Consider the following 12906-nt stretch of genomic DNA (forward strand, 5'->3'; position numbering starts at 1 on the left):
ATTGAAATAATGTTTTTTCTCATAAAGTTTGATTTGATTATGATTAAGAAATAAGATTTTTTTTCCCATGAAAGTTTACTTGAGTTTTTATAATACACTAATAATGGATGCCCGACTTCGCCCAGTTTGTTATATTAATTTTTTGTATTTTATTGAATTAATATTTGATTAAGTTAAAAGTTAGAGTAATTAAACTTAAAAAGCTATGTATAGTTAACATAAAATAATCATTTAATAGTAATTTAACATTATTAATTGCTAATTTCAAAAAAATTGCAAAGTATTTTAGTAGAATATAAACACAAAGCAATGTTACAAATTAATGAAATAGAAACATGATACATATGGTATTTAAGTAGAATATCTAACATTTTGTTAGTAAATATACAAAGATATAAGGTTAAGAAAATGATAAAGCATCACGATGTTATGGTATTTGTGTAAAGGTATCACATTTGAGATAAAAGTATGAACATACAAAATCTAGAATCTTTTTATCATGTTAAATCATTTCATGTCTAGTAAACCATTCTCTTTCAATCTTTATTTTATTCTTCCTCCTTATCTTTATCCTGAAATAAGACATCATAAATATAGAACAAAAAGGGGAATACAAACTAGTATTACACATACAAACATAAATTAATAACAATAATAATGAAGCTGTATTACTTTTTGCTAAAAAAGTTAGACCACTAAACTAATAACAATAATAATAAAGCCATATTAATTTTTGTTGAAAAAGTTAGACCTTAATTAACAGTGAAGTCCTAATAATGTATATTGTAAATTATTTATCTTATAGCACAAGAAACATGACCGAAATGATGCAACCAAAAATAAAAATTAAATTACCTTAGCACTAGCCTCACCATTTTCATCATTCACCTCACCATTAACAGCACTTTCTTACCAATTACGACAACAAAAAAAGTTAAGCAAAGCATTGCTTGAGCCTTGAAATGAAAAAACTATAATACTTTCCTACCAATATGGCAATAAAAAAAGTCATGTAGTAAGTTAAGCAAAACACTGCTTGTTCACTTACTTTTTATTGTAAAGATTCATTCGTTTTTCATAGTTAGCCTTCAATTTTACAGCTTTAGGTTTGGTTTCATAAATAGTTTTTCCTTCATAAACATAACATGAAGGGGAAACTTTTATGTAATTTGATTACTAATCTACTTTACACAATAATTAGCGTCACAACAGAAATAGCATTGAAAATATTTTAAAAAAAATGAAAATGCATATGCATACATTCAACAATAATAACATTATCAATATAAACGAAATGGCAAATATTGAAAAGAAAATGCATATATTTAGATAACAATATGCGACAAAGAATTCCAAAGTCACCGAAGCAGATGATAAAGGTCCAACACATAATATACTAATGAACCAATAGACAAACAAAAAGCAAGGGATAAATTTCTTGGGATGCAAACTGACCTATCATTGTAAAAGACATGTTACCATCTATATAAAGATTTCAAAACTTACATCCACAGACATAGATTTCCACTTCTCTCCGATAGTTTTTCCAACCTTCAAGCAAAAAAAATTCAAAGAAACAACACTAAAGTTATTTAAAAAAATCGATTCAAAAGCATAATCAAATATTACTAATTACTTACAACTGATACAACCTTTACATTGGGATGTTCCCTCTTGAAAGCAACTATAAACTCTTCACTGTTACACAAACATAACATTAAATTAACCAAAATAAGAAAGCATAAAATTCAAATGATTTCTATTTACAACCCACAATTCAAGATACATATAGGAACAAAAAAAAAAAAAAAAAACCAATAGCTAGGAGGCTTCTTTAGTATTAGCATATTTCTTAGCCTTTCTTTCATTCTTTGCTTTTTGTATGTTGCTGATATTGGTAGATGCCTTTCATTTCACAGCCTTTCTGAATAGAGTAAAGATACACATAATCCATCACTACAATATCCATGTACCCATTTTATCAACCATTCATATATAAACTTTTAGCAAGTTTCACTAAACTCATTAATATAGTAATCACCACGTTAGCTAGCACAATCACAACAATTAGCAAATTCTCACAAAAAATTTTGAAAAATTACATTTTATATTTAAACAAACAAAAAGATAATGAAGTCAACAAACTTATCCTTAGTAGGCTTTGATCGTGCTTTTCCCTGTATCCTGCCATTTCCATAATTAAAAAAAATCACTTACTTTACATGTTTAGAAAATTAAAATTATGCAAATAATGAACATACACCATTTGATCATAACCGATTCTTGGGGCCACCATGTTTCCCACTCTTTTACTCTGCTGTTATTTTTCTATACAAAAACCAAACATGCAATAGTAATTAAACAAAAAACAAAAATCAATCTACAAAAAAACACAAACATGCATCATAGTAGAGACAACAGAATCATTAACCTTGGGCACGACAGTGGTGAGGTCAATATTTGCATAGCATAAAAGATCCATGCCACACTTGTTAAACTTTGAAAATGTTATCAGTGGTGTAGCAATGACTATATGAATATAGCATTGAAAATGCTTGCAATTAAAAAAAAACCCACTTAACCACCAAAAAAAATTAAAAGGAAAGAAAGAAATAACAAAATTACAACCATCGACAAAAAAAATCAAGGTTTTACCTTAATGGTGAAATCAGACGGAAAGACCCAAAAAATGCAGTTATGATACGAATCACATTTTTGAATGGAACGATTGATGGCACAGAGAAAGAGGGAACCAAGCTTGTAAGTACAATCGATAAGAAGAGACTGATCAACGTCAAAAAAGGAGAAGTCAATAAGGTGATCAAAGGAATAATTTACAATGGTCTGTAACATCACATAACAAAAATTACTTCCCTTTTGCGTTACATTCAACTTAAAATCATACCAAACTCACATTCAAAGTTAAAGATTTTAAACAATACACATAAAAATTTTATACTTCCTGATTAAACTCTAAACAACTTCTAATATGGTCAAAATCTATTAGTCAATTTCTTTTTGTTTAAAATCATGCAAAAGATATCCCCAAGTAAAAAATAGAGCTTAACAAAAAAAAAATTGAAGTAATCAACTTACCCCTTAATCAAACTCATATTTAAAATGCTTTCAAAATAATTACATATAACTTACTCTAATAACCACATGAGGAATACAACTATCAACATCAACATGTTAAGAAAGAAAAAAGAAGAAGCTAGCACTAAAACAAATGAACCTATCAACAAAAATATCTTAAAAAAGAAAAACGAAACTTAGCTATGATGACCACAATCCTCAACAGATAAAGTTGTTTATACAATTTAACAAAAAAATAAACACCACATATAACTTAACAAACCCAAATACATAAAAAAATAAAGCAAATCAACACATAAAACAATTCATACTAACCTGAAAATTGAATATCCAAAAAATTTCAACAAACCCTGAAACAAAAAAAATCAATCAAAAATAAAATCAAAACTTCATTTAAACAATATGCAAAAAAAATCTAAAATTGAAAATACAAATGTTACAACAGCAATAAAAAAGAGTATCGTCAAAGAAAATAATAACTAAAAACTAAATTTCATCCAACATTAAACATGTAAAGACAAAATCTTCCTAAAAAACACATTAACAACAGCATGCAAACCTCTCGAGCACATAACCCAAACCCCATTTAACAATTAAACTCCATTAAACAAAATTAAAATCTATAACACCAAAATCATCACAACAAAATAATAATAAAAAAAACTCATGTTCAATCAAACAAACTAAAAAACACACAAATTTGTACCCAAAATAGCTGGAGAAAATGAAATAATGAAAGAAAAAACTCACACAGCAAAGAAGCCTATCTTTAACACCGTCATAGTTCTCTTTCAACCAAAAATACAAACAAAAGAAAGAAACTGAGAAAATAGAGAGGAGTTACACCTATCAAATATAAAGGAAAAAAAAACACCTATCAAAAGAAACTTCTTTATCTTCTTATCGGTTAAACATAAAATAATGATAAAATAATGAAAAGAATGAAAGAGACATTGATTGCAGTCAAAACACAGGTAGCATAAAAGGAAAAAAAAAAGCCATGTGTCATACCCAAATTCTTTAAGGGATGTTTTTATATGGGGTTATATTGATTTTGTTCAAAAGACAGTGCAATCTTTTGTATTAATGAGTTTCACTATTTTATCTTAATTTGGAAGGAAAATATTTATATGATACTAAATAACAGTATTTTCCCTCATTAATGTATTAATTGTTTTTCTTGGTTTCCCTCATAATTCGAGAATGAATTCTGCAGTATTTATGGTTAGAAAATTTGTGATATTCATATTTGACTAAAATAGTTAACAGTTATTCCGTAGCAAAAATTATGTTAATCATGTTGTTTATATTTCTTTAGTTTTCTCTGTGTTACTTTCTCAATTATGTTTAGGAGGTGTTTAGTTAGAGGAAATTTGAGATTTTCTTTCATAATCTCACTTGTTAAAATGTAATTCCCATGTGTGGTTTAAGGGTATCTAGTTTTTGAAGGTAATCTAAAATTTTTAACAATACTCGAATGTCTTGGAACCAAAAACCCATCTTTTCCTATGATTTTTTAAAGATTTATGGAGAAAAAAAATTTTGTTCCACATTTAGCCTCAATAATAATTTTTTTTTATTTTATAAAGAACTGTAACTTTTATATATGAAATGTAATGGATCAATTAAAGTAATAATAAAATAAAATAAATATTTTATATCAACAAAGTTTCTATGTTGAAAACGTAATAAGTGATATAATATTATAAAATAATATTTTTTAATTTTTTAATTTTTTTTTTATAAAAAACGTAATAAAATCAAAGATCACTTTTTTCATTTGCAAAACATAATCTAAAAAAAAAAACAAAAAAAAAATGCTAGACATGAGAAATAACAAAGACCACATTTTTCATGTAAAAATCATGGTCTTTGCTTATATATTATTTTAATTTATCGATCTCTTTTCAGGCATGGAAAGATGGTCAAAACACATGTCTTGGGAACAACCATCATTGTTTCCACAGATCGCCATGTGAACAAGGTAGTTTTATAGAACCATGGCCAACATTCTATCCCAAATCTATAGATAGGTATGAACAAGGGGGTTTTATAAACCATGGCCAACAAGGTGGTTTTACTGAACCTGCTTATCCCAAATCTATCCGAGAGTTACTTGGCCAACATTCCAAACTTCAAATGAATGGTAATCTTCAGGAGAGAGTTCATGCACTTATTGGAGGTTTTTGGGATTCCCACAGCTTAAAACCCGTATTACAAGACACATCGAAAACTCTGTCAAACTAACTTTGGGTTCTTGGCAACACATGCAGTTGATACATGTTCAAGAAGAAACCAAAAAGGTCGTACAAACATAGTCTTTAATCAAATATTACATTTGTATATGTATAAATGTAGTCTATAAATAAAGTCAAAAATTGTATTTTTTTTCTCCAAAAACATCGTCTTTAATTAAATTCAGTCATTTAGTTAAAAAAAACAATGTAATTTTTATGTTTTAAATACTGTGTTTAGAGTCGTATAAACGTTTTGTTTAATATGAACACTACTTTTATATAAGAAAAACGTAATTTATAACTATAATTGACTTTTTATTTTTTCAATTACAAACCCTAGTCTTTGATTATATTTGATTTTTTCTTTTTTGTAAAAAACTACATTTATATTAAACAAAAATGTTGTCTTTGACATATAATGAAAGATATTATAATAAAAAGACTTTATTAAATAATTTGAATTTTCTTTAAACTAAACACATCTTCTGCCAGGAATAATCATCCCTTGTCAACAATCCACACTTTTTTTAGATCACTTTCCCTCTTACAACCTAAAATTCCATGAACCAAATGTACATGTTTTGGAATTTCTTGTTTCATCCTTAATCTCACTGAAGGACGAAACTATCCTACCCATATCCATCATTTATAATTGGCAAGTGGCATGCTACAAAAATTGTGCTTCACTTTTTCTTGAAGTTGCCTCGTCCACCTCCTATCGTTGGCTGATTGGCTCGATGGATCCTTGTAAAATATTTCCTCCATCTATGTCTGGTCAGGTAATAACTTTTCTTTAATTTCTTACTAATGTCTGTTATATTATTCAACACGTTCTATCTAAACTATTTTCCAATTATATGTGTGTTTGTGTATTATGCAGTTCCGGCCTGTTGTTCCAAAGCAACAGACACAATAGTTTGTTACAGTTGCTCCTCAACTGTTTCAACCTGTTGCCGGAAGAGTTACTGTGACTAATGCTGGTTTCCTCCTCAAACTCCGCCGCAACCCCAATTTCCCCAAGTAATGCAACAGTTACCGGAATGACCAGGCCAACCAGGCCCAAATTCCACCTGCACCACCTGCAGTTTCATTGCCAACTGCTCAGCCAAATCGGCATGCTACTAGTGCCTAACCAATTGGAGCTCAGTTTTGGTTCCATCTCCTTGAATTAGTAGTTATCAATATAATCTGTATTATTTTCACTCGGACAATGGTACATAGTATAATTCTTTTGCTAATAACCCCCACCCCCACCCCCACCCACATTGGTCTGAAATATAAAAGAAGGGACAAATATCACTCTTTTGAATTGTGTACAATTCTTCTCTTTGCTTCTCTTTGATTGCTTTGTTGATATGTAGTTATTTTTATTGTTCTCGTTTCCTTGTGATCTTTTTGGTGTCTACAGTCTGCTCTAAACTATACAAGGTTTTAGTAGTTAATATAAGAAATGGATAAAGGCTCGAACTGCGGCTGTTTCACTTTTGAAAGTTCTGCAACAGGCCCTTAAATTCTTTACTTATCGTTAATTTGTCCATTTTACTGTCGGATTAAGTCAATTATTTCGTCAACAATCTAATCCATGGTAGCATCTATAACACCATCTGCTGCTGTTTCAGAAAGTTATGAAGTTTCTGTCACAGTGTTTAATGCTGCTACAGCACCAATGTATTGTTAGCATAACCGTTTTTGAGTGATCTTATTGCAGCTTTGCATTTTTCATCTTCGCATACTTTTTTGCTCTTTAATTTTGTAGGAATAATATCAGCAAAGTTTTTAATTAGATACGATTCGTTCTGCAGAAGGTGATTCAACTCAAAATGCAGATATATGTGATGGATTTATTTATCTTTTCTTCTAGCAATAACTTCTGCACATTCATAACCGGCAAGATGACAAGTGATTTCTGTTTTACAGGAAACTGTAAAAGAAGAGAACGTTGACTTATGCAAGCAAGCAAGTAGTAGTATTTTTCGTATCCTCCAGCTAATATTCCTTTTCCAATTCTTGACTCCATTACATTTCAAAAGTTATTTTCTCTTCCAGGAGGCTAAAGATGCATTTGAAGCTTTTTTGTAGTCTGCAAATGTTGGATCTAACTGTCAATGTAGTTTAATGTATTGCTCAAATTTCTGCAGGTACCTATTATTTTAATTGGTTATGATTGGCCTTGAGAGTAATAATAAACTACAAAATATATGGTGCTCTAGAACACTTAGAAAGCAGCAAGAAGCTTTTATTTAAGTAGATCCTTTAATTCTTTTCACTTTTAGTTGAATCCTTATCCAGCATGCATGTAGCTTGGTTGGTTTTGTGTAATTGACAATTTATGTTGTTAATTACATTTTCCTTAGGTGTTATTCATTGTTATAAAAAAAAAAATTTCCACTTTTGAGTTTTTGGGTAAAAAAAGAAAAACAGGAGGCTGAGGGAAGGCAAATTAAACTGGAAAAAGCTTGGGAAAAAAAAAAGTTGGACGTAAGTTATTTGCTGCTCTAGAGATTCTATAATCTCTATTTATTAGATTCAATGTTTGTCTTACACTCTTGTGATAATTGTGCATCTTGTACATGTATAATATCACGGTTTTTTATTCCACTAATGAATTAATATATAATATATATGACTATATTAGTAACAATATTTTTGGACCACATGTAACTTGATCTTTTTTTATTCTAAAGATTCCAATTTCATCTAAAATATAGGGTTGATGGTATTAGACTTGGCAACAAGGCGGCTTTTTGTTCGTTTCGAACTCGATTCAATTTTATATTCATTAAATTTAAATTTGATCGGATTCAATTATTTTTTTTATATTTGAATTTGATCCAATTCAACCCGAAATTAATAAAATATTATTTTTTTAAATATAAAATATTATTTTTTAAATATAAATATATAATTATATAAATATATATAATTAAATAATTAATAAAAAAATTTTTTTTATATAATATCGGATCGGATCGGATCAGATTTGTTTAAAACCGAATCCAATCTGATTCGACTCGACTCAAAATTTAATTTAAAAAAAATCAATCTTATGAGGTTGAATCAAAACTCGTTGAGAACAGATTAGATTACCGACCCTAGATGATACTATAAGGCCCCGTTTGGAATGCATCGAACCCTCTGTGACGAAGTGACGATGTAGTTGCTATAAAAAATTATACCAAAGGCAGTTTTGATATCAAAATATTATTACGGTACATTAAAATTTTCGTTACTTGTTCACTGAAATTGAAAGTTCCAGTTACTTCAAACGTAATTTTTTTCTTTTTTCTCTTTAAGTTAACATCTTTTAATTTTTTTTAAATATTTATTATTTTTATTATTTTTTACTTTTTTCTCATATTTTAAGTTTTTTATTTAAAAATTATAAAGTAATTTTGTTAGTTTAATATAAAATAAAATTTATTATTATATAATTAATTAATTAAAAAATTATTTAAATTTACTTATTAATAAAACTATTATTTTATTTTAAAATAATTTATTAATTATTTATTAATTTTAAAATATTAAATAATTTAAAATTTTTTAATATAATTTTAGTTAATATATTTAATGTCTTTAATGATAATTTTTTTTCTTATTACAATTCATCTCATTGTTATCGTTGCTTTTGTATTTAACCACGTATTTCACTAACAATTTTAATTTTATTGTTATAGTAATTAATCTCATTTCTACTATTGTTTTCAATCTCAAAAAATAATCTCATCGTCCATCCAAATAAACTTTAAATAAAGTTTAATATATTTTATTTGTCCATAAATTTTATTATTTTTTATGAGTTAATACTTATAAAAAAAATTCACGATTAGATATTTGAATTTTATTTTCGTTAAGTATTTTGTATCATTGATTAATATCATTTGTCAAAATTCGAATATAATTTATAAATAAAAAATATATTATGTGTTATGATATTATTAACTAGTTTTTGGCCATGTTAATTTCATTAACAAAATTAGTATATGGAATGGGTGGTAATGGGTTGGATCGGGATAGGTTTTTACTTATTTTAAATTTGATTTGATTTTATATTTATAATACTCGAATCTAATAAGATCTGATGATTTTTTTATTATTTTTTTTCATACCTGAACTCAACCTAATCCAATCGTATCCGATTTGATTCGACCTAAAATTAATAAAATAATATTTTTTAAAATATAAAATAATACTTTTAATATAAATATAAAATTAAATAAATATAAAAATATATATACTTAAATAATTAATTAAAAAATTTTTATGCATATCGGGTTAAAGCGGGATAAATTTGCTTAAAATTTGACCTTAATCCAACATAAACTTTTTCTTATTATTATCTGATCCGATCTAGCTTAAAATTTAATTTAAAAAAAAATCGATCTTAAAAGATCAAATCAAATTGAAATCCATCAAAAACTAATTGAGTTACCATCTTTAATATAAAGTAAAATGTTTTATGAAAACAAAATTTTAATATTTAATCATGAATTACTCTATAAATATCAAATTATGAAAAGTGACCTAATTTAAAAATTAAATCACATATTAACCATATAAATAAAGCTAAGCTTAATCAAAACTTAAACAAAGGATTAATTAAGATTATTAGTATAATCAACTCCTATTATTTTTTTAATTCCTAATATATATATGTTAACCCCAAATTCTTATCTATTTTATTTACTTAAAAAAAATTACACTCGTAATTTTTTTCTAACCTACAATTTTCTCCGATTTTTAAAATCCTAAGTATCCTTTAGTCTTTACCTCTAATAAATGGGCCTGTCCACATCCTCACGTGTAACGATAATTATGCACGGCAGATGTTTTGATTACATACTTATCGTAATGATAGTTGACAATGCGAAGGCACGCTGAATAAAGCATGTCTCTAAAGCTACCCTATGTTTTTAAATCATGTGGTCAAGGTTTGATTAGCTATAAAATGATTAAAATAACAAAGAAAAGTCTCAAATTTTAATACTTTTTAGGTAAATTTTTTATATTTTTATTGTATTTCAATAAAATTTTAATATTTAATTTATATTTAAGTAAATATTTATTTTATTTATTTAACTGAATTTTTTTAAGTTCATTTGATAGCTAGTATAGTTTGATGACATGAAAAAAAATGAGAAATTAAAGAAAAAAATTTATTTTTGATATAATTTGATTATGTGGATAAAATTGAAAATTGAAAAAATAATTTTTAAATAAATAAAAATTTTAAATCTTTTATTTTTTAACACATAAGCTTTTATATGGAAAAAAAATCCAAATGGATTTAATTATAATAAAAATTAACTTTTCATTTGAAATAAAAAATTTATTTAAATATAAATTAAAGATTAAAGTACAATAAAAATATAAAAAAAAATTACTTTAAAAAAGTGAAAGTTCAAGAGCTGGTTTAGAATTTTAGCCGATTTAAATCCATAATTCTGATGCATATTACGAATATTAATTCAACCGAAAACTTCCTCCAAAAAATAAAACAACGATTCTAGAACATGAAAATAGAAGGAAAAGAATAAGATTAGTAATCCTGTTGAGAAGAAAAAGGGTTATTATTGGTTTAATTCAAATTTATATAGATTTAATAATTTTTGTATTTATATTTATCTATTTCATATTAATTATATGTAAAATATGAAAATTGATGTGTCACAAATTATATTCATATGAAAATATAATATAATTTTTTTTATTCAATTTATTTTTTATTTTTATTAAAATTTTAAATTTATATTTTTTTATTATTTTTATATAGTATTACTATATGTTTTTAAAATTATCATATATCTCTACGAAGAAAAGAAAATTCCACTTTCTAGAACTACTTTTGGCAAAAATTTCAAGGATACATTAATTAATTAATTAATTAATAATTAAGATGAGCTAATGTCTTCTCTGGATTAATTATAGTATATTTAATTTTATGAAGCACATATGAGAATCTTCTACCGTACTTAATTACCCATTTGCCTTTCAATCTCTAATTTATTTTTTTGCCCTTGAATATTGACAAAGTGTATAAATTGACCCCCCCGGACAGTCGTTTCCTGTCCATGTTTCACGCCATCTTTTCTTTGCCAAAACTCTCTAGAAAAAAGAAAGCAGAAATGTGTTCAAAGGTCAGCGCCTTTTGCATGATCGTCTTCCTCCTCTTCTTCACATTATCAGGTGCCGCTGCAGCCCGCCCAGGACCTGCGTCTGCTCTTCAATATGCTAATACTCCAATCAGAACTCAACATCTGGTATATATATACACGTCAACTTCCAGATGCTGAATCTGCTTTAAAAAAATTTTTAGGAAAGGGTCTTCTTTTGATTCTTTTTTTCTGATGATTTGTTTGTGAAACATTCCAGGATAGCGAAGCAGAGAAGGTTCAGGTGGAGGATAGCTGCGAGGGAATTGAGAAAGAAGAAGAAGAAGAAGAGTGCTTGATGAGAAGAACACTCGCAGCTCACGTTGATTACATCTATACCCAGAAGACCAAGCCATGACGATCGACCTCTCTTCATGTTTTCACGAAAGTTATTTATTCATAAACTTGTTTCTTCATTTGTATCATGTTCTTTCTATCAGGTTCGGATAGTTTTTCATTTTCAACTTCAGGGAGGTTTTAGTGGATAAATATATAATGTTTGATCCTTCCATTCATGTAGGAGAAATTTTCTGGTTGTTAAACCAGTACTGTAATGTATACATACATACATATATATATTTATGGCATAGATACTAGTGAATTTTCTATTACTATATGTTTCAATAGTTCATAGAATTAATTTGCCAACATGGCAGAGTTTTTTGCTTGTGTTTTCTGCTGTCAACGGCTGAAAGAAAGATTGGACCTTTTGTTTAAAACGAGTACCTTTCTCTTGCATAAGATTGGTCAATCCTTAACCCTTTTAGTAGATGTATTGTTGAGAACATTATTATTCAAAGTATTATTATTCAAAGTTTTCTTATATAATATTAGAAAGGTAAAAAGAAAATTAGAGATAAGGGAATGTAAAAGAACAGCTAGAAGCCTCCTTTTTCAATATGGATATCAATTAGGAAATTGGCCATTTTTAATTGAGTGAAGAGGTCAAGTCATACCCACTTACCTACAAGAACTGAGACTACATGAATCAAAATTGGAGAAAAAGGCTTTACCAAAAATACATTAAAGGAATAATAACATATTAATTAAGCATGCTTTGAAGTTTGGACAATACATTCCTCGTCTAATTGCACTAAGATTTTTTTTTTTTTAAATATACGAAATTATTAAAAATTAAAAATTTAATACTTTATTAATTGATCACGTATTTATCAAAAAAAATTGTACAAATTAATTAGTTTATGCCTAAAATGCGTATCGAAGAAAGGTGAAAGAGAAGCCAATGTTTTTTTAATTATTGAAAATAAATTTGCTACTTGTCAATATTGAGCAAGACACGTAAAACATTGAAAAGGTCTCTTCGTTGCCTGGATGTGTAAGGATTTTTTTTTCTTATTCAACTATACATTACTGATGGTAACATTTTCTAGATTTCAATTTTTTTACTATGAAAATAAAAG

General features: G+C 27.1%; 1 protein-coding gene across 1 annotated transcript; it reads left to right on the forward strand.

Annotated features, from left to right (window-relative positions):
• Positions 1–11387: 11387 nt before the first annotated feature.
• On the forward strand, positions 11388–12096 carry LOC111283179 (phytosulfokines-like). Its single transcript, XM_022871615.2, has 2 exons — positions 11388–11593; positions 11706–12096. Exons 1-2 carry the CDS (start codon positions 11405–11407, stop codon positions 11841–11843), a joined length of 327 nt encoding a protein of 108 aa, XP_022727350.2. The 5' UTR covers positions 11388–11404; the 3' UTR covers positions 11844–12096.
• The last annotated feature ends 810 nt before the right edge of the window (positions 12097–12906 follow it).

Source organism: Durio zibethinus, chromosome 5 (assembly GCF_047325235.1).
Source record: "Durio zibethinus cultivar Kanyao isolate XHJ-2024 chromosome 5, ASM4732523v1, whole genome shotgun sequence".
Lineage (NCBI taxonomy): Eukaryota > Viridiplantae > Streptophyta > Magnoliopsida > Malvales > Malvaceae > Durio > Durio zibethinus.

Coding starts and splice junctions, on each gene's coding strand:
- LOC111283179 (XM_022871615.2), top strand. CDS start 11,405: ATGTTTCACGCCATCTTTTCTTTGCCAAAACTCTCTAGAAAAAAGAAA. Junction 11,594..11,705: donor CAATCAGAACTCAACATCTG/GTATATATATAC, acceptor GAAACATTCCAG/GATAGCGAAGCAGAGAAGGT.